This window comes from Rhipicephalus sanguineus, chromosome 7 (genome assembly GCF_013339695.2).
Source record: "Rhipicephalus sanguineus isolate Rsan-2018 chromosome 7, BIME_Rsan_1.4, whole genome shotgun sequence".
Classification (NCBI taxonomy): Eukaryota; Metazoa; Arthropoda; class Arachnida; order Ixodida; family Ixodidae; genus Rhipicephalus; species Rhipicephalus sanguineus.
The window spans coordinates 128066816-128092064 of record NC_051182.1 but is presented as its reverse complement, the minus strand read 5'-3'; the positions used below and the strand labels follow the sequence as shown (position 1 = coordinate 128092064).

Below are 25249 nucleotides of genomic sequence, written 5' to 3'. Positions count from 1 at the left end.
GCGATCGATCGCTCTCTACCAGCGTTATTCCTGTGCACGCAGTGCCAACACTGCGTAGTAGCGTTTCGCGTATATACACATGTGTGCGTGTATATACACACATGCAAAATTGGAAAATTTCGGGAGGGGGGGTCATCTCCCCCCCTCCCTGACTGTCCACTGGTACTGTGTAATTTCAGCGCACTATAGAGCGCGGTGACTGCCCCGTGGCGGTACCTCGTGGCAATTGGCGCATCTGATCCAAACGCCGTTTACGTCAGCTATCGGCTGATAGCATCAATCTAGCTGCTGTATAACGAAAAATCTGTGGTATGACAGCCCTCCGAAGAGAGCGTACAGGCCCTCTGCATGAAGCGAGTGCGCTTGAGAAAGTGGCGACTTCGCGCTCCGCTTGTAAACGCTCCTTGACGCGTACGACTGCAAGATTTGGCTGAGCTGTTCACAGCAGTGTCTGCTTTCCGCTGTCTGTTTTCTCATCAAGCACGAAGGGTGGCTCAGGACCCTTTTAATTATGCAACCATACTAATTAGTACAGCTATCAGCACTATATACTTGGATGTAGTTTAGAAGGACTTGTTGGGCGAGTTGTTTCATCTTCACAAAAGGTATAATGCACTGCGCAAACTAACGACCGCATAGACCTGACACAAGGACAAGTGCGGTCCTTGTGTCTGGCCTATGCGGTCTTTAGTTTGCGCAGTTTACGCCCTTTGTGAGTACTTGTATATATAGACATCGCACGGTGTCAGGTAGAAGTGCCGTGAAGGAAGAGGCGGCGTTGGCGTATACCTGTGCATGTTCTCCGGTCGCACGTCCCTCAGCTGCGCGGCGGGCGTCGAGAGAGTCTCGAAGAGCAGGTCCACCTCGCCTTTGTCGATGGCCGTGTTGATGGCGATCACGGCCGAAGAGTCGGCGCTCGTCTCCTTGGCGAGGATGCCGTCGATGAGGCTGAATGCCGGCATGGTCACTTCGGCATCGAGCAACAGGCTACGCCGGACCTGTCCGCATGCAGCCATACGAGCACGTCAAGCAACACTTCATCGGAAGAGCTTAGCCAGAAATTTTTTTTCGTGGGGTGGGGGGGGGGGCGCAGCCGTCCCCCCCCTTCTTACCTAAAGGGGGGGGGGTCAAAGTCTGCCTCTACAATGACAGGGGGCGGGGCGCTGCGATGAACCTTCGCCCCCCTCCCCTGATTAGGAACCCTTCGCACGCCTATTTCCTTGCCTGCATTTCCTCAACTAGCCAATCAACGCATTTTCCAGTGACTCTAATCAACGCACACTGCAAGCGACACTATATGGCCAATCTACGAAACAAAACGAAGTTTGTAGCGCTCTCGCCTGAAAAGCGGAGTTGGCATAGTACGACGAGAGCCACGTGACCCGTTAAAGGTTTCATTCTCCGTATTTGTTTTACTTTTGCTTCAGCCGGCGAGCGCGGTGACAATGTTAGCATCCATATGAAGTTTGACAGCACTGATGTTGGCCGTATTGGCCCCATTTGTATGGGTAGCGACGATGACGGCTACGAAGAGTATAAGCAGCTATGTTTGCCGAAAGCGCCCCCCTCCGCCCCCCACTCCTCCCTGCACGACGCCCTATACTCCTGTTCTTTCCATGGAATTCGCCATAAATATGCTGGGGGTGGGGGGGGGAGGGTTAATTCCTCAACCCCCGCATTTGACTTCGCAAATGCCTCTTAGGGAACACCCTGCCGACTTCACGGCTTTTTTTCTCTCGCCGGATAAACAATCTACTACAATCTTGTCACCAGCTAGACCTTCAGTGATTGTTCGATACAGCTTCCAATCAACACCGAGAAGTAAAAAAAGAAAAAAGCAATCCACACACACCTGTTCAACCTCTTCGTCCGAGAAGTGCAGCTTGCCCGTCAGCTTCTCGATCCTGGGCGCCTTGCCCAGCTTGAAGAGGTACAGGCTGAGCGCGTGCAGGCAGTAGATGACCTTGGGCAGGTTCTTCCTCTCGTACAGGTCGAACGGGTCCGGGAAGAAGTACTCGGGGAAGCCGATGGAGCGCATCGCGTTCAGCCAGTGGTTGATGTTGTCCGTGTGACGGAAGCACAGGCCGCGCTCCCGGTGCACGCTCTGGTCCACGTCGTAGACCTTGCGCAGCGGCACCTCGTCGGGCGCGAAGAAGTGAGACAGCCGCGCCAGGTAGACGCCGTTCCTCAGGGACTCCTCGAGTCGCGTCGCCGACGGCAGCTCTTCCTCGATGCACGAGGACAGCCAGAGACGCGTCTCTTCCAGGTGACATAGGTACAGGTAGGCCATCTGGAGCTGCCTCTTCTCGTCCATCTCGTCTGAAGAAGGGCGTGGTTCTTCGTCGTCGGCGTCGTTTGACATGGCGTCGCCTCTTTTTTAAAAACGCGTCTCCTCTGCCCTCTGGTGAAAGTATTGACGTGCCCCCTCGCTTGAGGTCAGGCTCACTAGACAAGCGAAGCTAGCCGTCCCGGACCGGAAAGCGTGTAGTCCTGGTTTGAACTTGGTGGCGTTGCCCCTCTTAAAAAAAAAACAAAAACAAAAAAACTCACGCGTCTCTCCTGCCCTTTAGTAGAAGTACTAACGTGCCCCTCGCTTGAAGTCAGGTCATCGGGCCAGCAAAGCTAGCCGTCTCGGACTGGAAGGTCGACGTTCCTCGCGAAGGCGTGCAAACTGGTTTGAATTTGGTGGCGTCGGGATCAGCGGAACGGGCAGCAGTGGTAAACATCACACCCCCCATTCACAAACCACAAGCGTTGTTCCACGCCGTTTGCCCCCTTCTTTGCCCTCTTCCTTCTTTATGCGAGTTACGTTTATCTGATTTTCTTTGTTGTTGCTGGTGCGCATGATCATTGTGGATCGGTGACTGGGAAGGCGTTTTATCGGATAGTTTCTGAATCACGTGACGAGGTAAAATTTATGGCCATGAGTTCAGCAAACACATTTTGCATCATCGAGTAATACAATAGTTATGGCGAACCATCCCCGGCCTAAGTGGGTACGTGCCATATGTTCGAGGTACAGCGAAGAAACATGTATACGACCGCGCGAACTGTGTCGACGATGGTGATAATGATAATTGCTGGGGTTTTACGGCCCAAGACCGCGATGTGATTATGAGAGACGTCGTCGTGGAGTGCTCCGGAAATTTCGACCACCTAGGGTTCTTTGACGCGCACGTAAATGTACGAACATGGGCCTCTATATAGCGATGGTGATAGCCACGCTGCCTGGCATGAGAAGCGGCGTGCTGAACGCACACGTCTGTGTTCAACGTCGACACAGATAAATTCGTTGATAACTTCCTTGAGATAACATTCATTGCCTTAACAAGGTCTCGTTGATATTTTTTTTACCACGTTTTGATCTGGCCACAGGCACGTAGCCAGGATTTTTTTTTCGGGGAAGGGGGGGGGGGGCAAGGCCTAATTGTTCGAAAGAAAGTATTTCCATGGCAAAAATAAAACAAAAGTTGCCCGGGAATATAGAAAGCCGGACGAATTTCGGCCCCCCCCCCCTTGCCTACGTGCCTGTCTGGCCACGTGCCCACACATTTTGTGTGTACCTTAGTAGCTAATCACTAAGACGAACGGGAGTTGAGATAAGCCCCACCCCCCCCTCCACCTTCGTTATTCAGTAATGTTTAGAGTAGTTAAGTAATTCGCATGTGTAATACAGCTTCAGCAGGCGCAAGCTGATGGTCACTGAGATCTCGCGGACATGTCTCTGCGCTACGGTTACAGTGAACTAGAACCTCTAGTTTAGTGTACTACGGTGAGGCAGGTGATAGTGATTATATGATCACTGTACCGAAGGGCTCTCTATAAAGGGCTCTAACCAGGGGCGTAGCCAAGGGGGGTTCAACCCCCCCCCCCTAAATATTGCAATTTTGCATGTGTATGTGCGCACGCACACGTACAAACGCACGCACGAACACACGTACGGTTGAAACCCCCACCCCGAAAAAAAAATTTCTCGCTTCGCCCCTGGCTCTAACAAGAGAGACATTCAATCAGTTCGGACTGACAGGGCATTTTTTTCTTATTTCGCGGCAAGAGCTTGTCACCAAGTACATTTAAATATTAGCGCCGAAACCACCGCGCCGTCGCCTACGTGACGTCAGCAATACGAAACTGCTCTATTATTTATATTTTTGCTAGTGTGGCACAATCATAGTTTTAAGCTAAGCGCAGAGTTAATTACTTTCATTACACAACAATTTTTGTCGAGCTAGACCCGAGCAGACAGTCAAATGTCGATGACGTCACAGCTGGCTGGTGCGGCGTAATGGCGGCAACTTCCAAAGCGGACATCGCAGCAAATGTCTTGTTCAAATGTCTTGTTCTTTCGTGTTCGCGCAAAGAATTGTACACCGTTAATGGGTAAAGAACATAGGCGTGCGCCACGAGGCAGGGGGGGCGGGGGGGGGGGCAGGGAGTGCGCAGGAGGGGGGCACACCCCCCTCCCCTCCTGCGCACTCTCTTGTACGCATGAGCACCCTACGCACGCCTATGGTAAAGAACGCCTGACCGCAACTGCTGTCGCACCGTAGTTCACTGTAGCTAGTTCCATTTCCTGCAACGACGCGTGCAAGGTGACGAAATGATTTAAGCGCGCATATGTGACTACACGTGCATGAGAGCCACGCTTTGTGTAGATACGCGTCCTGAAAAGAAGGAAGCAGAAACATTGTAGCCCGCCAAGTCTTGAAAGCACGTTCATCAAAAAGACAGGTAAGGGTTCTGTAATATCAGTAGGTTTGTTCAGCGCAGGGGCGTAGCCGGGGGGGGGGGGGGTTCAACTCCCCCCCCCCCCGAAAATTTTCAATTTTGCTTGCGTATATATACACGCACATACAAACGCATGCACGAATATACACAAAGAATGGTTGAACCCCCCCCCGCCCCCCCGAAAAAAATTTCTGGCTACGCCCCTGGTTCAGCGCCTCCTGTATCTTAATAGAGGAGGCGCTGGTTTGTTAAATTTTAAAATGCGATATCTGGAAAGCGTTTGTTACTTTCGCTAAGCGAAGTGAGGGCACTCGCACTCTGCGCATGCGTTTTGAAAGATGCCGCTTAGAGGATTATACTGTCTGCCAGAAACAAACAGCTTGAAAATAAGCGGCCGTCGGGCTTATTACGTTTTCTGAGGGTCGTGTTTTTTGGCGTCGAGTATGTCATTATTAATACGAAAGCCTCATATGGCTCACGATTAAAAAAGTCACAGTTTCGCCGCAAGGGCGAAATGATGAATGCGATATCAACAAATTGGGATGTTATGCGAAGCGACGAGCAGCTCACTCCATTAGGAAACGCGGCCGCTGCTGCGAGCAGAGTGACCGTGCCGTCTATGGCTTCAAAGCGAACTTTGTGGTGAGCACAAAACACGTACAAAGCTATAAGCCGCAGCAAGCAATGTGACCTTAAGTGCTGTCTACGGCTTCAACATAAACATTGGGGTGAGTACAACACGTACAAAGCTATAAACCGCAGCAAGCAATATGCGACCTTAGCGCTGTTTATGGCTTCAACCAGGGGCGTAGCCAGAGATGTTTTTCGGGGGGGGGGGGGGCACCTCCTTGATCAGAAGTGGGGGTCTGGCAGGCAGATGTGATTGTCATTTTGTGCTCTGTATGCCATGGCAAAAAAAATTTCGGGGGGGGGGGGGGGGGGCACGGGCCTGGTGTGCACCCCCCCCCCCTGGCTTCAACGCCAACTTTGCGGTGAGAGCACGCGTACAAATGTATGAGCCGTCTGCTATACCGCGCTATCCTCGCTGCTTGGGCGGCGATCGTCAGCAGTCTTTTGCACGCTTTCACTCGCACATTGAACACACGACGCGGAGGGGCATCGCAAATTCTCTTATCATATTCGCAAGCAGTGCATATGGAAGCTGGTATATTTCAGTTGTGGTGACGACAAAGAGCCCTGAAAATGTTCAGTGGCATGCAGTTCGTGCGATCATTTTTTTTTTGTCATTTTGGAGCATATGCCAAAGGTTGTGGCAAGATGGGGGAAGGGAGGGTGCATTAGAGTCACTGTATATGCTACTTTTAGGTAGCAGAGTTGCGCATAGGTCCGTCTAGCAACCACAACTATGCGGTGAAGTCGCACTTCGTTTTTGCAGGCGACATGCCTACCGTGTCGCCGATTCACATGTTGTCAGGCGTGTCGAAGACCGGCGATAAACATTGGCTGTCGATGACAAGTGTTAATTCAGGTTAATTCAGTTCGCTGCCCCGGCGGCGTCGAGAAATAAAGAAATTAGCCCGAGCGTCAGCTTCTCCGCAATGCATGGTTGCTAGCGGCGTTTGGAAGACAGACGCGCAACTCTGCTACCTGAAGGTAGCATATACAGTAACTTCAGGGTGCATCAGGACACGCTGTCCCCTTTAATGCAGAACCTTGCAGACGCAAATAGCAGTTGTGTTGGCAGTACAAGATGCCCGATTCTCAACAAATTTCATCTGTACGTAATCACAAATATACATTAAAAAACAATTTTGCCTTATACATTACATATTAAAATTAAAATTACTGGTACTCAACCAAAGCACGATGTGCATTTCTGTTATGTGAAGATTTATAAAGAGGCCATCGACTACGTCTAGCCGATTTGAAAGATGTGTTTTCTGTGTAAAGGAACTGATGTGTTCTCCTGTCCTCTGTTCCCAGGATGCTGAAGTCTCTTGACGGCCACTGCCAAAGTATGTGTATTAACGCGATAGCATTAAAGAGCTCGTTTCAGAGAAATTCCGGTGTCGTTGGTTGCGAGTGAAAAATTAGCGTTGTTTGTGAGCAAAAAATTTAGAAAGATGCAAATAAAATAATAATACAAATGTTCGTTTGAGTGAGAATCAAACCACCCAGGCCTTCTACATAGCAAGGTGTTCTACCACAGAGCCACGCCATTGCTTGAAACTGCTTTGGAAAAAAAACATTACATGAATGTCATGTAGTGGGAGGAGTCGCCTTAACGCACGTAATATTGCGTGGCAGAAGCGCGCCACGCGTCAAAACATGGGAAATGCGCAACGAGCGGGTGTCTTAGAGGCCCCTCCCCATTACAAAGTGCTCATACATATTTAATCATCAGCAGCAGCAAAAGCATCAACAAAGTGAGCAGGTGTGTAGGTTCGCGTGTTGCCTTACGGACGCGCAGTGGACCTTTTGTGAATTTTCAAAACGAAGAATTATGATGTAGTGGGCACTTCGCAACTGTACTTGCAGTAGGCATTCCAGGATAGTTTGAAACGGCCAATGTTACGTGCAGAGACGTTCATCTCCTCTCGTGCCCTGCTGGCAACGCCGACTGAAGGCTAAGTTCACGGAAAGATTAGCAGTGCGCAATAGGCAAGTTCTTTTTCCTTTTGTGGAACATTGCTTCTGAGGCCAACTGGCTGACAGGAGCCCAGGCCTTTGTGCACTGCATCCATACTTCCATAGCCTTGGCTCATCAATTTTACCACAGTAAATGTTGGTGCAATGTTCAGGTGATTTCAGTACACTTTTCGCAATTCCGACTGTGCAGAAAGGTTTCTAAAGAATTTCTACGTTGGTCTAGTTAAGTTCTTGAGCGCAGTCACTTGCATGACTGATTTCTCAGTGAGAGAATTTCCACATTTGTTTTCAAAGCGTAAAAGAAAAAAAATCTGGAGTTTGGCAAGAGCTAGAAACTTCAAAAGTTTCATACACACTAGGATAACCACCCTAGACACATAAAAAAGCACTCAGTTTTAACAGTTCGAAACTTCACCACTGTTTATTTACACACATCGCCGGCAACTGGACGATTAAAAAAATTCAAATAAAACGAGGTGGCAGCCCAATACATTCGCTTTCATACCTCACACACACATACACACATACCTACATCAGTGTCAGACCACAAGCCTCTCACAAATGAAAAAAAAAAGAACAATTCTGTGGAAATGAAAAGTATCGTTTTCAAGGTTCTCACTCTTCAACATGTACACACCCTTTGCAATTTCAATGCATCAACACGCACACAACACTCACACGAAACAATTTCGCTGCTCGTGCCTTGCTTAAGCTGGTGCACTGCTGTAACAATCGAAGCACAAACAAAGCAGGAGCACTGAAACAACAATCGGATGCCGCAAAACGCTCGGTGCCAACAGCGTTGATAATTGTTGCAAATGAATGCACAGAGCACCATTTTAACAGTGATGCAGACGCACCGCGTGCTATGCGTCTGCACAAGACACTTCAGATGTTTTTAAAGGGGCCCCGCAACATTTCTCCAAGTGATCATCAAATGAACTCACTATCGCAGTTTATTGCCTCACGAATCGACTGCCGCAAAAAACTTTAGAATCCGTAAAGTGTGAGCGGAGTTACAGGGATCTGTCGCACGCTCTAAGCTCCTTCTCTCTCTCTCCTTTCTTCCCAGCGAGTGTACTGAAAGCTACATGAGGCCAGGGGATGAGAAGGGGGCAAGAAGCTACAGGTTAGTGTGCGTCATGATCTTGAGCACTTTCTTTTCTTGTTTTCTTTGAACGCGCATGCGGCAGCTAACTTTCTTGTGCCACAGCAGCTGCAGTAACTACGCAGCTCACGATCTTCAAATCAGCCAATGTCCGTGTCTTCTGGGTATGTGACGCAGTTGATTTTGGGTTTACGGCATCACTTGTCGAGAGAAGAGTGAGCGATTTCCAGCTGGCTTTGAAATTTAATTGTAAGTTCCCTGCCGCGTGCTGCGCTGACGTTTGGCTCACATGCTCACAGGAGCCTCGACTACCGATCGACAGCATTTTCTGACCATGTTCAAGAAGTGCTGCAGGGCCCCTTTAACAATGCGACTTGGTTCATTCCCCAACAGCAGTGCAGAGTATTCGAGATTGTGCCATGCACACACATATGAGCAGCCATTACCAGCACAGAGTGACAATGGGAAACGAAACAACTTGAAAGGACATTGCCCTCTAAAGGCAATGTCCTTTAGTGTTTCTCTAAAGAGACACTAAAGGCAAGCGTCGCAGCCGTTAGTTTCGATAATTGCCCTCCATATATTTCACGTTTCTTTGGGGGTGTCACACACTGACAGAGTGGAAATTCGTATTTATCGTGGAGCCGAAGTTCAATAAATTTCATTCGCTGGGTGTCACCATAAAGAGCAGCCCGCTTGGCTTCCATTAAGCTACCACGACGTCGCCAATGCAGCTACTAGTCGAGAATAAACACCCAATTTAGTTCACAGAGGATGCAAACAGCCTGTCAAAATGTGAAACAACATCCAGTGAAACCCGACACTGTTTTATGCCTACGTAATGCGCAATGTGATTTCCTGAAAGTAGCGTGTCTGCTGATTTCTCCTCAGCGTTGTTTCCCTTGGCCATATGAACTTTTTGCAATGGAGTGTCAAAGATTTAGGGAAGACATAACGTAAGAAAGGTCTTAGCTTGACTCTGTTCCCTTTGTATCACGCAGCTCATGAAAGGCCAATTGTAATAAACTAAGCAAAACCCCAGTTGGACCAATTCCTAATGCAAATAAGAACTGGCATAGGATTTGTCATGTTATCCCAGCGAAACTGTGCTGAACGGAATTGCGGCATAAAGCCAGGAAGGACACTTTCAACATACCCTTAAGAGCACACTTGCCTCACAAATGCAAGGGCAAAGATGAATTAGTATGCCAGTGCCATAGAGACAGCACTTGTCTCCACCATTTCCTTCCGTCCCGTCTCCTTTCATGAAGCGCATATTATCAGTGCTCAAGTCTCCAGCCAGACTTGTTAAACTTCTATCAGAGTCTTTACAAGGTCACACCACATTCAAATTCGTCGAAGCAGTACCTAACCCGCTGCACCGAAGTGGCCACCTAGCAATGCAACATCTCGTTCCTGCAAACACACAGCCGTAGATTACGCTACATGAATAGAGGGTTGCATAATGCCGTCAATATGAATGAAGCAGGCTGCACTGCACCACACCGTTGGTGCAATGCATGCCATTCCAAGTCATACCACTACCATGTGCCAGCTTTAGAAAAAAAAAATGCATACATCTTGTTCACTCGCAACCAATCGAAAAGACTCACTCTGGCGAACGCTGCCACATTTCAAGGGTCCCACCATTACGCACTCAACGAAGCTATACAAGCGAACGTAGGGCTCTACAGCAGGGTACCCATACACACATTCGAGAGCAGCGTGTGAATTGACACACGCCCAGTGACAATCCTAAGTTTACGACACACGAAGTTATACAGTTATCGTTAAAAAAGGCGTTCCTGGGACCGGGTACGACTGGGCTTTTCTGCCACTTTGGACTCTACGGCTGCAGTAAAGTGTGTACAAAAGCCGAGGCTAGCGCGATGTGGGACAAGCGAGCCTAGAGCTACGAGACTGCTCGAGGAGTCACGCGGAGAGGGCAGTAACGGTTCCTTGCAATCCATAACACCGGACGTATGTACATGCACCTTTACAGGCATGGGTCATCAGAAAGTGACAAGACCTCGACATCTACAGGCAACGGTCGTCCACGTCAACTTTCCTGCCACCTCATCGTGCTCGTCCGAGACGCTTGCCAGATTCTCATAACTTCGCAAGATTCCGTCGGGCGCTTACAACGGAAACGGGCTCGTCACGACTGGCAGTGAAAACGGAACAGACGAAAAGGGAGACAGGCCCAGCTTTTCTCCCAGCTCCCTCGACGTCTGTTCCGTTTGCAACAACGACGGCGGGCATTTGCAGAAAACTTGACTGCTGCCAGCATTTTCGGACCGTTGACACCAGTTCGCATGAAAGCGTGTCTTCGGCGTAAGCTTCTGTGAAGCATCGTGTACGCCAGAAGAAGACACCGAAGGACCGGAACACTATTCGGCAGTTCACTCAAATGATTCTACTTAGCTGACGATATTCATACGAGGTTAGAGCTCCAGACAGCTCCGCAAGAGTCGACTTCCAGACATCTTTCCAGGGGGTTACGCTATGGCCATCACGGCTCATTTTAACTCCCGTCGTTAAGAGACATTGCGTGAAACGAATACGATGCTCGGTGCGATCAATCAAGGCAAGACTGAACAACAAGCCGCCTTAAGTGGCCCAGCAATTGGGTAGTCAGAATGCTAAAAGAGTGCTTGAACCGTTGCTGCCGACCTTTAACAGCAGAGGCTCGTACAACGCAACCCGCGGTTGTCACCAAAGTCATTTAACTCGTGTACCCTGCGAAGGCAAACCTAATAACGGAACTCGTCAAAGACCTGACTTTGCCAGGTCACCCGATGACCTGCTGCGAAAGCATTGAGAACAGACGGGTGCGGGCAATGAAAAGAGAAAGCCTGCCATCTGGCAGCCGAGCAAGATGCACACCGCAACTTATGAATGTGTCCCGCCATCTCGGTCTTGTTAAAGAGCGAAGCAAGCAGGCGGCAGCGATGCGAAATCAAGCTGGCTCTCGGCGGACGGTGCGCACGGTCCTTGCGAAGTCACCGGAGGCGTTCAATAGTCGAGGGCCCACTCGTTCTCCGCCAGGAAGCCGTCGACCACCTCCTTCATGGCCAAGTTGGGAATCAGCTGGTCCTGGGTCAACGGTGTTCTCGTCACTGGGTCGAAGTGGCCCACCCTCTGTTCACAGTTCACGGAGAAAGATTGTTTCATATTAGGCAAGACATGCGGCAGCAATCAATCAATCAAATCCTTAATCATTGTTGGGGTTTTACGTCCCAGAACAACGATGTGATTATGAGAGACACTGTAGTGGAGGGCTCCAGGAGGTTCATTCCCCTTGTGTTCTTTAACGTGCGCCTAAATCTAAGTACATGGGACCCTAGCATTTCGCCTCTATCGAAATGCGGCTGCCATGGCCGGGATTCAATCCCACGACCTTCGGGTCAACAGTCTAGCACCATATCCACTAGACCAACGTGGCAGGTATCAATCACATCTTTATTCACTAATCAAATATATACACACATTGGGGCACATATACAGAAAGAGGTCCCATAACACATGGCTGAAAGGGGACCTGCTCTTAGAAAATTACGCATTGATAAGAAAAAGAAAAGGCAAGAAACAAAACATTGAGTAATTAGTCATAACTAGAGACCGGATTTTAGGCAAATGCCTATTTTGTTCCTTGCGCTCCTATCGCCCCACTCTGATATACGAGCATGAATTAGAGGTTAGGAAGCACTTTTACAGTCTTTTTATATGCCTATAAATGCCTATTTTGGCGTTTGTGCCTAAATGTCTCTAAATGCCTATATTTTCAATATCGGCCCCTATATGAAGACTATTTAGCTTCAAGTTTCGCTTTCGGGTGCAGTTTGAGACCGTTATTCATGTTACCTGGCAACACTGACTCCTCTAATTGAACCAACTTTCGGAAAACAACCGCTAGCAGCAGTGAAGTGGGACGGCCAGACAGCATACGCCACCGCGCTGACATGGCGTGAGCAATTGGCGAATGCAGGAATACAGAGAGCCATCAGGCGAAAGGAGAGCGAAGAGCCAAAGAAGAAAAATCTGATGTGCACGCGGATTTTTGTTTGTTTGTAATCTACATTTTAAGGTGTTCACCACCAGCGGAGAAATTGGCTCTAGTGATTGGACAAGACCAGTAGGAGACATCCCTCCCTTCTGGTCCTTTAGCGGCCTGGCTATCTGTTCCTGCTTTGCCCTTCTCGGTTGTGCCGCAAAGAAAGACACCCAGGAGTGTGTCAATTCGACAGCGGACAGTTGACTCTCCATGCTACAGGATAAACGGAGAGACCGTGTTCTGTGAACTGTGCGGCACAAAGGACAACTGCATGGCGATGTTCAATTGTTAGCGCTTTCGTCATCATAAACAATAACGTTTCTTGATTTCCTGTCATAGATAGAGTTCATGCACGTCTTCGCTTGAAATTACTTGCATTTATGTAAAAATTTATTGTGCCTATATTTACGATTTTGGAGGCGTAAAACGTTCTTTTGCCTGCCCATTTCTCGCGTCTAAAACGTGCTTTTTTAATGCCTAAAAATCTGGCCTGTGGTCATAACTGTGGAAACAAAAAATTTATATGAGTAATAAATATCATAGCAGTAAAATACAAAAGAATAACTCGAAAAGCGCACAAATAAAGAAATGATAGAAATGCAGATTGCTTATAAGTGTAGAATAAAATGAACAAGCTCTTTTTTAAACGCTCCTGATGCTAATTCTTTAGTACTTAATGGTACAATATTCCAAAACAGAACAGCTACAAAAGTGACTGTATGTTTGCCATAGTTAGTATACACATGCGGTAATAGAAATCATTATCAGAGGCAAACCTAGTGGGGTTAGCAGTGAATATCCTCTGATCACCAGCAAGGCAGCAGTTTTATGGCAGTTTTCGTGTGTGTTACCGAAGCAAAGATGTAATGCCAGTGGTGTTGCACAGCGATTTCTGATCACAGCTGGACTCCATTCAGATTGGATATCTCGACAGCGATCGATGGTGATTGCTGTCAAATGGTCTGACTATACACGCATTGAGTTTGGGTGAGTTCAAGAGCAACAGGTTTGCCAGTAGGTCGAAACCACTTACTAAGTTTGCCTGTTATGCTAAAAATTCATAATACAAATGCCCTCTTTAAAAGAAACTGTTCTGGTTGGTTATCAATAGCAGCAGGCGATCCATCGTTGTTCACTGGTAGCCAGCAAATCATTACCGCGTGGGGTCATGACTACAAATGTCAATTACTAAAATTTGTGCAATTTTGGTTAGTACATCAATTTTGCAGCATACCTTGTCTTATAAAAAGCTTTCTCATGCACTTCACCAAACTATGTTTGCTTTTCTTTGATTTTAGCGTTTCACAGCCAATTCAGATAGAGGGTGCAGATATCAGCCAATTCACAATCAACAAACTGCACATGGTGAGTGACGCGTCTTGATTTGGATTGGGACCAACTGCAACCAAGAGTAATAAAAGAGTGAGCACCTGATTCAAATCGAGCCAAAATCTGGATGGGGCTAACACTCCAACGGCTAGGTTTATTAACTACTTAAGTGCAATACCTTGTTCGCATGGACTACTGGCACTTCTGAACGATCACTTGTGTTATATGATGAAAGCAACGAGATTTGCAATATTGTGAATGATGTGGAAGTTGACAAAATTTTTATGATAATTGAGAAGTCATCGGTGTCAATAGCGAAGTGTCAGCAAAGAATTATGGTGGTGACAAAGAGGCCATGTATGGAGAGCATAACATCTTAATTAATGTTACTAACGAGCACAAGTTCATTACTGCTTGAATTTTCAAAGTGAGAAAACGTTTAAGGTGCTCATATTACATAAAAGTTTCCGATGCTCAGGGCATTGCTCTGAAAACGCAATTCTCCTTTTCATTATTTCCACAGCAGACTGGGTCTGCTAAAACTGCGACCTAAAGATGGCTTATAAATCTTGATTAAGCGTGCGTGGGATAGACACCTGCTGTCAATGGTAACGGTGAGTTTAAAAAAATGTGACTCGCCTGTAGATGCTCCTCGATGTCCCTGCGGTCGTAGGTGATGCCGCTGGGCGTGATGACCGGCTCGCGCATGATCTCGAAGCTGATCTTGCCGCACAGGTAGTCGGGCACTTCTCGCTTCTGCACATCCATGCACACGTTTTGCGTACACAAGGTTTGCAATCGTACGCGTAAATATGCGTACATTTTACATACACGAGCTGTGAAAATGATTACAAACAAATATTCCTTGCCAAGAGGGCTGCACCTCAGAGCTCACATATTGGGCCAAGAGTGCCTGGCAAAGTGCGAAGGTTATGGCTTCACGGAGACTTCGCTTGCCAGGCCCGGCTGCATGGCATGAAGCTCTGGCCTCATTAAATAAGGTGAAAGCCTTTAGTCTTATGAGTTAAGAAATCTGGTGGCAGCGGCATCAACGCGGGTGGTACAGAAAGTCACGTGATACTCAAGTGGACGAATGAAGCGAATTACAGCGTATCAAAGCACATCAAAGTTACAGGGGCCATGACACCCAATTTTCCATCATAATCTTCTGTGTTATGTGGATTAATCCTTGTGCATTCACAAATAAGCTGGCGAAATTTTAGCGCATTTGGTCGAGCACTTAATTTATAATTGAATATTTTTATAAACACGCGAGCGGCCTCAGAGTCGGGCAACACTGGCACACTCACAAGCGGTGACATAAATGGCTGCTTGCTTTGCGAGCATCTGCATTCTGGCCAATGATTTTGTGCTGTGGTCAGGTGCACGTGAAATCGAGCTATTTCAGATTTGTCCAGCTGGGCATCGAAATTGAAAGGTTTGCAGCGGCTGAAACTTTAGTAGAACACGATGGCTCCTCTGCATGCAGCACACGACGTCACACGCGCCATGGCGAGATGGCGGTCACCGGCGGTGGGTGGCGTTTATAGCCGGTGACTTCTAGGGTTTATTTTGCACTGAAATATTCTTTTACAGTGCATTTTTCATATCTCTATTGGCACAATAGACCCTCTACTTCTATTTTTCGCTGAAAACCTCACACTGTTGGGCGACCGTGTCATGGCCCATTTAACTGAAGTGAATTGGAAAAGCTCAAAGTGGCAAAAGTGACACTACAATGAAACAATGAATCGGTTTAGATCGATAAATTGTGCTCTGAGAACTCCAATGTTGTTGGTTTCACCATTATAGGTTTATTAAAAGAGAAAATCAAGGTCAAAGTTTCATTTTTGAATTTCGCAGTGAAACTTCTGCGTGTGACATCACGGATTTCAAGGTGTATTTTTTGTATTTTGGCAACAATGGCTCAAGGAAATTTTCTGAAACTTGATATTTTAAGCCTATGGCCCCATCGGAGGGCAATGTACTTCATCTTTACTGATTAGGAACCATGTAGGACCCAGCAGACGCTATGAAAATCTATGACATCAGGGCATTTGGTGTGGGAATTCTCTCGCTTACCAAGCGAGAAAAGCGTTTTCTCACTTACCAAGCACCTTCTTGCGGCAAGTACGCTGACTTGGGAATTGTGAAAGAGTAATTTATTAATTATGAGAAAAATTGTTTTTCACTTTATTGTCCCTAGCACAGAAACAGTACAGAGTAGTACCTTTGTACCTAGGTGTACGGAGTATTAGCACAGAGTAGGTGGATTAAGGTGGGTTAAGCTTTCGCCTAGAAATCGTCGTAGAGTTATTTAACAGAGATTTTTTTTCTTTCAACGCTTGTAAAGCACTGTCCGTCTAGAGGGCGCAGTATGGCATGTGCAGAAAGCTCTGCCCCTGTTGAATTAGCTTTGCTGCCGTAGAAAGTTGCCCACGATCGTAGCACAGCCATGTTACTTCTTTAGCAACGACATAATACAGAGCACGAATAAAACTCACCCTGCGCCTTTCGTCCACCTTTGCAAATATGTTGTTCAATTCTGATATGTACTTGTCCTGCAGAGCAAGAAAAAGACGAAACACCAAACAATATATAGCAAGAAATTTCTTTAGAAAAGAAAAGCAACACAACAAGCCTTCCATTCATTTCATGGATGTAACAAAATTGTTAACCTTGTCCCTGAGCATCAGAGTGACTATTATTTCGAAATGTGTGGGTTGTCACAAACTTCACGTCATCTGTACCATATATTCACTTGCACAACCAGTGCGTGCACATTACACGTTACGAAATCCTAATCCAAAGAAAAAAAAAGTTTGAACATATGTCACGTTTTAAGGGTTTACATAAGGATTTGTTACAGACTAAGGCTTTCTTGCACTCTGCACCGCAAAACGGACATTTCAGTGAGTCATCTTAGTCTGTCTTGTCTTACTGATCACTGTCATAAAGTCGAAGCCCCCTTTCTGTCACACCAACTTGCTTCCTGACTCTAAACTCCAAAAATAGACAAGAAATTGAACTGACTGCCCACCTCCATCCTCACATTCTCAGCATTTCTGCGATCAAATATGCTGTCCACTATCATTACTGTGTGTACCAGCCGCTGCTCAAACCTTTATCGCTCAGCAACTTACACTGTGATTGCAAAGCAGTTTACATGCGGGTCAATGTATTTAACAAAAGCCTAACAATGGGCTACACTCGTTTACAACATAAGAAAAAATGTCAGAAAAAATGTCGGTTCCACCAACAGCCGTCACTGTCCTTCCCATAGAAAATTTGCATAAATGCTCCATCCAATAGCGCTTACTTATTATCATGATGTCAAGCACTTCTCGAATGTTTCAGATATAGATGGCTTTCCCGTACGGACACATACAGACACAAATTTCATCAGGGATTCGGAAATCGCTGTTCAGACAAAAGTAACGTTTTAGGTAGCAGCGACAAACTTTTAACTCTTAATATGCATAGTATTTACATTAGCAGAGAAAAAGTAATTACGGCTGAAGTGGAAACGAAATAGCATGACTGTCTTTCACAGGTGAGAGGCAGGTGAGCCGCACCTATGTGGGTGGAGCTTGCATTATTTTCTTAGGCTGTAGCCAAGTACAGTCAGTTAAGCATGATCAACTTTCTTTGCACAAAACTACAAAACATTCTACACACAGCGAGAAAAGACACATACAGAACGTCAATGGACTTGCACTGATGTTCTGCATGCAACTTTGTTCAGTAAATAGTGGACTCTCATTAAATGAAACCTGAAGGGACCAGGAAATATGTTCCATTTAACAAGAGTTCCGTTTACTGAGAGATGAACAGGGGTGCGGAATACAAGTATGAAACCAATCATATGTGCAGCAGCTGTTCCATTTAAGCAGCGGTTTCGTTTAAGAGATTTCTGTTTACTGAGAGTCTATTGTATATGTACAGGAGAAATGCTTCGTACTGCACAAGCAACCTGGATACTTGTTCACACAGGTCGATCTTTAACTTTCTCTCGTCTAACCACTGAAAGCAGACCGCTGGCAGGAGAGCAGTGCCGAATTCTGGCTTTTCGTGCATTGTGGAAATCGCCGCAGGGCAGTCAAAGATGCCCACACAAAGAAAGAAACAGCTTTGCAAACTAACCAGAGCGGCCTCCACCCTTTCGATGTCGCCCTGGCGAGTGCCCATCATTTTCATCTCTTGAACCCTCCTGCAAGGAGAAAACAGCAACAGAATCACGCATGAATCCCTTTACCGCATGGGATAAAAGGTTACGAAAACATGCCACAAAGAAGAATGCAATCAAATGTAGTTGCCCCTTACGACACCCCAAGCCCTTTGTTCAGATGTACTACAGCCTTGTGTCTGGCTGATCAACTTAAAAATAAAGTGTGAGACCTTATGTGCAAAAGGAATAATGTGATTATGAAGCACACAGTAGTGGGGGACCACTAGCGCTAAGTTTGACACCCTAGGGCTTCTTTGACGTGCACCTAAATCTAAGTACACAAGTACACGGGCATGCATTTCGCCCCCATGAAAGTGTGGCTGCTGCCATTGCCAGGAATCAAACCCACACCTGCTAGCTTTAATTTCTTTACATTTACATCATAATTACTACACTACAGTTAATAAACTACAAATAACGTCCCATATACCTTCCTTGGTTTAATTTTCTGTTAGTTTCATTAGGCTGTGTCTCACAAAGAAAATGAGCCATTGATCCACTCCCATTCTTTCATTTTTTTTTTCATAGTGAGGGTCTTGCGGCAGACTTCATGCCTTAGGTATTAGCATGCGAGGGTTTACTGGTCAGCTGCCAGCTCATAATAATATGACATGCTACGTGATGTTAGATGGCAAAAAAATAGTGTTCCACACTTGCCATCATGGCTACGAGTGGCACTGGCTAACACTCCCAGGTTAACGTGCAATGAAATACCCAAATAAAGTGGATGAGAGGACAAGCGCCATGAATAATGTCCCTATACCTCCCTTTGCTTCATGAGGTTGTGTCTAACAAAAATGATGAGCCCAGATCAATTCCCCTTCTTTCGTTCACCCTCTAGCTCAGGAGCACCACGCATTAGTCACCGAGCTACCACAGTGGCTATAAAAAAGGCTGATAACGATGACGACTGTGAAAGGAGGAAAGGAGGGAGCACGCACTTCTGCTTGTCGAGCAGGATGAGCTGGTTGAGGTAGGTCTGCAGCTCAATCTCCTGCTGCAGCCGCTTCTCTTCGATGAGCTGCCAGCGCCGCTTGCGCGCCAGCCGCAGCTGGCAGGCGATGTCGTCGCCAAAGTTGAGCTTCTGCTCACGGGCCAGGTCGTTGGCTGGGCACAGTTTCGCAAAACTCGGTTCACAAACAACTCTTCTTCAACACCAACTCGTGCCACCATGCACATACTACAGAGCGGCCTCCCCAAACTTACGCAGCCTCTGTCACTGTTCTTCAAATATTGAAATTGTTTTATTTGCCATTCTGCATAATTACAGATACAGATGGGGGGGGGGGGCACTGTACAATAAAAGCTGTCCTTGAACAGCTTGACGAGTCTACAACCCTTTCATTCGGCAGGACAGCAACATCACATATACGTACACACACACACATATATATATGTATAGCAGCATACATATGCTTCAACATGTTTTGCACTCACATTTTGCCTTAGTGTCAACGAAACAACACATGTACATATGACAAGGTACTACATAAAAACCGTATACATCAGTTTTAGTTCTTTAGGAGAGGCCATGAAGCGATCACATCGCAATGAATTATAATTGTTTAAGATTGTGTGTGTGTGTGTGTGTGTGTGTGTGTGTGTGTGTGTGTGCGCGCGTGTGTGTGTGTGTGTGTGTGTGTGTGGCTAAGGCACATGTTTGCTAATAAAACAATTTGCACCAAAATTTCAGGGGTACCCACACGAAAATTTTCAGTTTTTTTTTCATCAAATGAAAGGCCAAACCCCCACGAGCCTTGAAAATGTAATGGTATGTGTGAGTGTGCCCCGAAAAACTAACTACATGTTTTCAAAAGCTAGGTTCAGTTCCTGCAGTACCCTGACGTCACAACATGGTATAAGCTTCTTCCCACGCGCTTGCGCAAAACATCACGACATTTCCAAGCCCGCTCCGCACTTTGGTTCCGTCGGTGACGTGCAAGTGGCAATTTGGTATGTTTTGGTAGCCGACGTCATCGGAGCTAGCCATACTGGTGTGAAGTGACCAGAATCGATACTGTAGCCTAATGTCACGCAAGTGTCTATCTCAGTACGCGTGCCACAGGAAAATTGACTTTACTGTCAAGATAAAATATCTTATCAGCATTCACGAGCTTCACACTTGCTCAAAGCCGTCTCTGTATACAGGAGAAAACACAAGATAAGAGCTGACTATCAAGTGAATAAGTTGGAAGAGGAATGCATCAGCCAATCTTCCGTATCTCTTCATGATAAAAAGCTCATGTATCTCGATAACTCGTAATATATAACGACGTGCACATGTAGCTGTTGTCTCTGATTATGTGAGTGTTCCGGACGTGCACATGTAGCTGTTGTCTCTGATTATGTGAGTGTTCCGGACATGTGATCATATATGCGCATGAGCAGTTCCAAACAATTTCCATGTATATATGAAACTTTTTCCAATAAACTTTCAGTTGACAGGAAGCGCTCGTCTTGTGCTTTTCCCTCTTCCTATTGTCCTCGTTTAAAATTCTGTGCTGTTCTTGATAAAATAAAAATGACTGATCACCAAACTGCCCAAATGTCACCCCTCTCACCCCTCTGCAGGTACTTGACGGCCTCGTCGTAGTTGTCCATCTCCTGCAGCGCCTGACCCAGGAAGAAGTGACCCTTGACCGAGCTGGGGTCAAGGTCGAGGGCGCGGCGGCAGTCCTGGCACGCCAGCTCCCACTGCTGGAGCTTGAGGTAGCATAGCGCCCGGTTTGTGAAGTAGGTGGCCGTGGATGGGCTCTTGATCTGCCGAAATGAAATGCGCAAGAATAACGTTTAGTAGTGCTTCCACTCGGGCTAGTTGGTATGGCATTGCGAAGTGACACGATTCGCTGCATAGGTGAACCGAGACGAATGACACAAGAACACGAAATGGACACAAAGGTTTCTGTCCGTTTCGTGTTCTTGTGTCATTCGTCTCAGTTCACCTATGCAGTGCATCGTATCACTGCGCAAGAATGTCTTAAAAAGTGAGTGATAAAAGTCACTGCGGTGGCTATGTGGTTACGGTGCTCAGCTGCTGATCTGAAAGACACGGATTCGATCGCAGCCGCGGCGGTCGAATTTCGATGGAGGAGAAACGCTAGAGGCCCACTTACTGTGCGATGTCGGTGCACGTTTAAAGAACCCCAGGTGGCCGACATTATCCGAAGCCACCCACTATGACGTGCCTCAATCATATTGTCATTTTGACATGCAGAACCTCAGAAATTATTAATTCTTATAATCGGATACTACTTAAGAAGTTCGGAGAGCCTAAATGAATGAAGCGTGGCAGCTGATCATCTCTGCGACTAAAGAAACAGTCTTACTCATGCACACACAATGCTCTCCAAAGGCAGGGTCACCGGTCGTTCAGTGCTGGATGTCAGTCTGGAGTGCACACCCATTGGTACAAGCACGTGTGCATCCGCCTTTGAGGAGGAAATGCCGCAGACTTCTAAAGTTGTATCAGACTAAGGTAGGTAATCATCAGGAACACTGCCAACTTTACTGCGAACGACATCCCGTTGCACCCAATAATAATTATATTTCACTAAGGCACGTAATCATTAGGAACACTGCCAACTTTACTGCGAACGACATCCCCTGCGCCCAATAATAATTTCACTTTTTACATCAACTATGTCCACACATGTTCCTCAGCAGAAGACAGACCACATTCACATCACAAGGTATCAAAAGCTTATACAGAACAAGTTTTTTATTTTTCACAGGACTGCACTTTTAAGCAAGCAAGGAAACGAGGCAAACAACATTCCCTGCCGTGGCCAAACAGCCAACGTTGTGATAAGATACTATGAAGCGACAAAGTCTGCTTGTTCCTTTTATCAAAGCCGGGTTTGTGGTGGCATAGATTAACCAGTTAACCGGTCTATCAAGGGAAGCAGAGGTTTGCCCTGACCGCTCGGCAAAGTAGTTGGAGAGAGAAAGCACAGCTTGGGAGGAGCTTAACCTTTCATTTTCCGTAGTTTCCTTGATACAAGGTGCTTCGCTTAAATTACAGGGTTAGTGACATGCATTAGTTGTAGCCTAACTGCTTACATACAAAAAAAAAAAAACTGCCTCAGGGACCCTTCTATGGTATGCAATACATACCCACTCAATTAAAGATAACTAATTCAAGACACCTAGTTGACAGCCAGCTGACAAAGCTGTGAGATCCGTAATGTGATGCAGTTATTCATCAATCATCAATGCCTGCTGACAAGCGAAGCCAATGCAATGAAGTAGATAGCGTGAGAGAGCTGCTGGTAGCCATGTATGTACAGTTCATGACCCATTTAGTCCATGTTAATAGGTTCATACCTTCGATGATTACTTTATATGTATTTTCAGAAAAGCTCCACTAAAATAATCACCATTTGTTTAGCACATTGTTTTTTTTAAAACCATGTCAATTTATTGATGATGATTTCAACCTTGTTTAAATAAATATTGGGACAGTTCTGCCGATATTATCGTTCTGGGCTCTGTGGGTAAAGCATTAAATACATACATAACAGAAACCACAAAGCCTGAACATATATCAAACACATCAAAGGCATAGCGAGATATTTTTTTTTTTTTTTGGGTGGGGGGGTGTCCATCCATCCCCTTGTGTACGTTCATAGGTGTGTATGTAACACATACAAAATAAAATACAAAAATTTCAGGAAAGGAGGGGGGCGGTTTCAACCCCCCCCCCCCCCCCCCAAACGCACCCCACTGGCTACGCCCCTGAATCTCACCCTCCTCTGCGATGATTCCTACGGGCAAACCACAAATAAATAAATGGCAAAACGAGAACTATAGGAAGCGTGACGTATTTAATATGAAGATTTGAAAAACGGCGTCTGTTTACAAACACGGGGGCGCGTGCCAACAACCCTTAGCGAGAGGCTTTTTGCCGGGAAATCGCGTATCACCGAAAGCACGCGCTTTTAAACTGCAGTTTAAAAAGATTGAAATAGAAAGCACATTCGTCCCGTCGCCAGATGCACGAAACGCGCTCGGAAGTACGCATGCCTTTATTGTTTCTCTAGCTCTCTCTAAACAATGCTGCTGTTTTTAGAATTAACCTCCCGCCAAGGTGATTCACCGATCCCGCGACCTCCGCGTTCTTGGTTTGAGTTTATAAAAGCCCAGCTTGGGGGTGCTGCTTTTAAAAACTCAAACAAAGAAAGGTGTTTTACTACTGCGCGCAGTAAACAAAGACCTCGTGCCAGCGTTAGAACCAGATGTTTCGGTAATAATAACAATTCACGAAATCTCGAGACGCAAACCACCAAGAAATGAGACGCGAAAGGAAAGCACATGTCTTTTCTGGGTGGTTAGCGTCTTGTAATTTCACGAAGTACGCACCAACCAGCCCAAGAACGAGTTGTACTAAAATAGCAATATTGGCAGAGAACGCGATTATTTCTATGAGACAACCGGTTGCTAGCTACGCAGTTTCTGGAGCCCCGGCTGGGAAAAAAATTAATTGGCTTTGCGTCCCTTGCAAGACTTCTTGGTGACAGCGCGATGCATACATGTCAAACCGGCTACGGGAGAAGACAGCGAAAGGGCTTCATTCAATCAAACGTTGCATCTCTTTGTTTTGTTTACACTTCGATCAATCGAACCCATATTTCGTTCGCGACTGTAGTTGTCGACAGCGTTTGCCCGATCGCTCAAACTCCACGACTAGCGATGTCGACGAAACCGTAGTCAGTGCCTCGACGAAAATGAAAACGAAAAACTAGTTCTGCCGCGATCAGCGACTAGTTGCACGACTGGAATGCGATCGAAAGTGAAAGAAACACAAAAAGGAAAGCAAACACGCACTGCATGTGACCAAAACAAAACAATAAGAAACGGAAAACACGCTCGGTTCGCCGCGGGGGTTTCTTTTCTGACAGGCTCGGCCTCTCGGAAAGCAAAACAAACGCAGAAAACAAAACATACCGTCCTCTCTATTACGCGTTTTCGCTTAGCGGCGTAAAACACAGCCTTCGTATAAAAACAAGCTCTGCACGGCAACTGCGTCTCTGCCGATGAAGGGCGATTGAATTTTTTTTTTTTTTCCCCCTTTTCAATGCCATCCACCGAGGAAGCGGTTTTGCGCGTCGCATCAGCTGTTTTCCGTCGGTGCCGAATCAAAACATCGATGCGTATCCGTTTCTCTTTCGTCGATCGCGTCAATAATCGACGTACTTCGAAACGTGACAACGCGCTGGAGTCGTCAAATTAACTATCTAAACTAGTCAAACTGCGATCGGAACCCGAATTACCGGGGAATGCGTCTCGGATCACTTGTCTACTATCTCGTCCAAATAGACAAGGGTCTTCATTTGCCTGGAACTTTCTTCCGATACGTGCAGCGGCAACCGAATAAACCTTATCAGTAACTTTTATAAGGAACAGCAGCGCGATTACGGTGAGTCTCACTACCAAAGCGTGACGACTGCACATTTTTTTGTCTAATCGAAGAAAGGAGAAAAAACTTACGATTGCTTTGCTGTAGCAGGATATGGCGTCTTCGTACTTGCGCGCAGTGAACAATTTGTTACCGAGGTCTTTCAGTTCAACGGCAGTCATGGTGTCCTTCATAATCCGGTCGTGTCACCGGCAAAAGTCCCACGAGTGAAGAGTAATTAATTGAAAAATAAAACGGTAATTGCACTGCGCCTTCGTTGCCTAGCCGATCTGCCAGCTTTCGGCGGACGCCATTTAATTTTCGGACCTTCCCGTCAGGCCTGTACGTGTGTGCCTTAAAATTAAAGAATTAGAAAACCCAGAAGGCGCTACTAACAAGTCAAAATAGGTCGATGTTTGCAACATGGCGGCCGTGACGTATCTTTAGCGCTAGTAGTGCGTCAAAGTACGACCTTCGAGATTGGCGGCTATTACTCTGAGAAAACTGCTGTTTTGGGACGAGATCTTGCTGACCATCTGTAAAAACATAAAGCTCTAGAGCACACGACTTGCATGGCCGTCCATTCATTGTTAGCGACGAGTTCTGTCAGACACGCCCCAAAGGAAGTTTTTCCAGTTTCTGTCACCGATCTCAAAGGTCATGCTCTTGTGTTCAAGCGCCGAATCAGATTGTGGGAGCCGGAAACAAGTGTGGCCACCATGTTTTAAACACCATCTATTAAAGAACATTGAGCAACTGATTTTGAAGCATTCCGAGCACGAACTTGCAATAAACTCC

At 46.5% G+C, this 25249-nt stretch overlaps 2 protein-coding genes across 2 annotated transcripts in view; both read right to left on the bottom strand.

Annotated features, from left to right (window-relative positions):
- LOC119399884 (ras GTPase-activating-like protein IQGAP1) overlaps window positions 1–2473 on the bottom strand; it is a 38251-nt gene extending 35778 nt beyond the window's left edge. The window contains exons 1-2 of the mRNA XM_037666761.2: window positions 1853–2473; window positions 790–998 (exon numbers count right to left, since the gene is read on the bottom strand). Coding sequence (XP_037522689.1) covers window positions 790–998; window positions 1853–2362 — 719 coding nt within the window. The 5' untranslated portion in view covers window positions 2363–2473. The remainder of the gene's footprint in view (window positions 1–789; window positions 999–1852) is intronic.
- A 5264-nt stretch (window positions 2474–7737) lies between these two features.
- On the bottom strand, window positions 7738–24778 carry LOC119399882 (E3 ubiquitin-protein ligase CHIP). The gene is made up of 7 exons (XM_037666760.2): window positions 24544–24778; window positions 20619–20817; window positions 18999–19164; window positions 17973–18039; window positions 16334–16390; window positions 14469–14585; window positions 7738–11587 (listed from the first exon to the last, which is right to left on the bottom strand). Exons 1-7 carry the CDS (start codon window positions 24643–24645, stop codon window positions 11462–11464), a joined length of 834 nt encoding a protein of 277 aa, XP_037522688.1. The 5' UTR covers window positions 24646–24778; the 3' UTR covers window positions 7738–11461.
- Between the last annotated feature and the right edge of the window lie 471 nt (window positions 24779–25249).

What these genes read in the sequence shown, in the direction of transcription:
- LOC119399882 (XM_037666760.2), bottom strand. Translation starts at nt 24,645, where the DNA reads ATGAAGGACACCATGACTGCCGTTGAACTGAAAGACCTCGGTAACAAA. An exon ending in ATCCTGCTCGACAAGCAGAA is followed by an intron (nt 18,040 to 18,998) that starts GTGCGTGCTCCC and finishes TTCTCCTTGCAG; the next exon opens with GAGGGTTCAAGAGATGAAAA. An exon ending in ACATCGAGGAGCATCTACAG is followed by an intron (nt 11,588 to 14,468) that starts GCGAGTCACATT and finishes AACTGTGAACAG; the next exon opens with AGGGTGGGCCACTTCGACCC.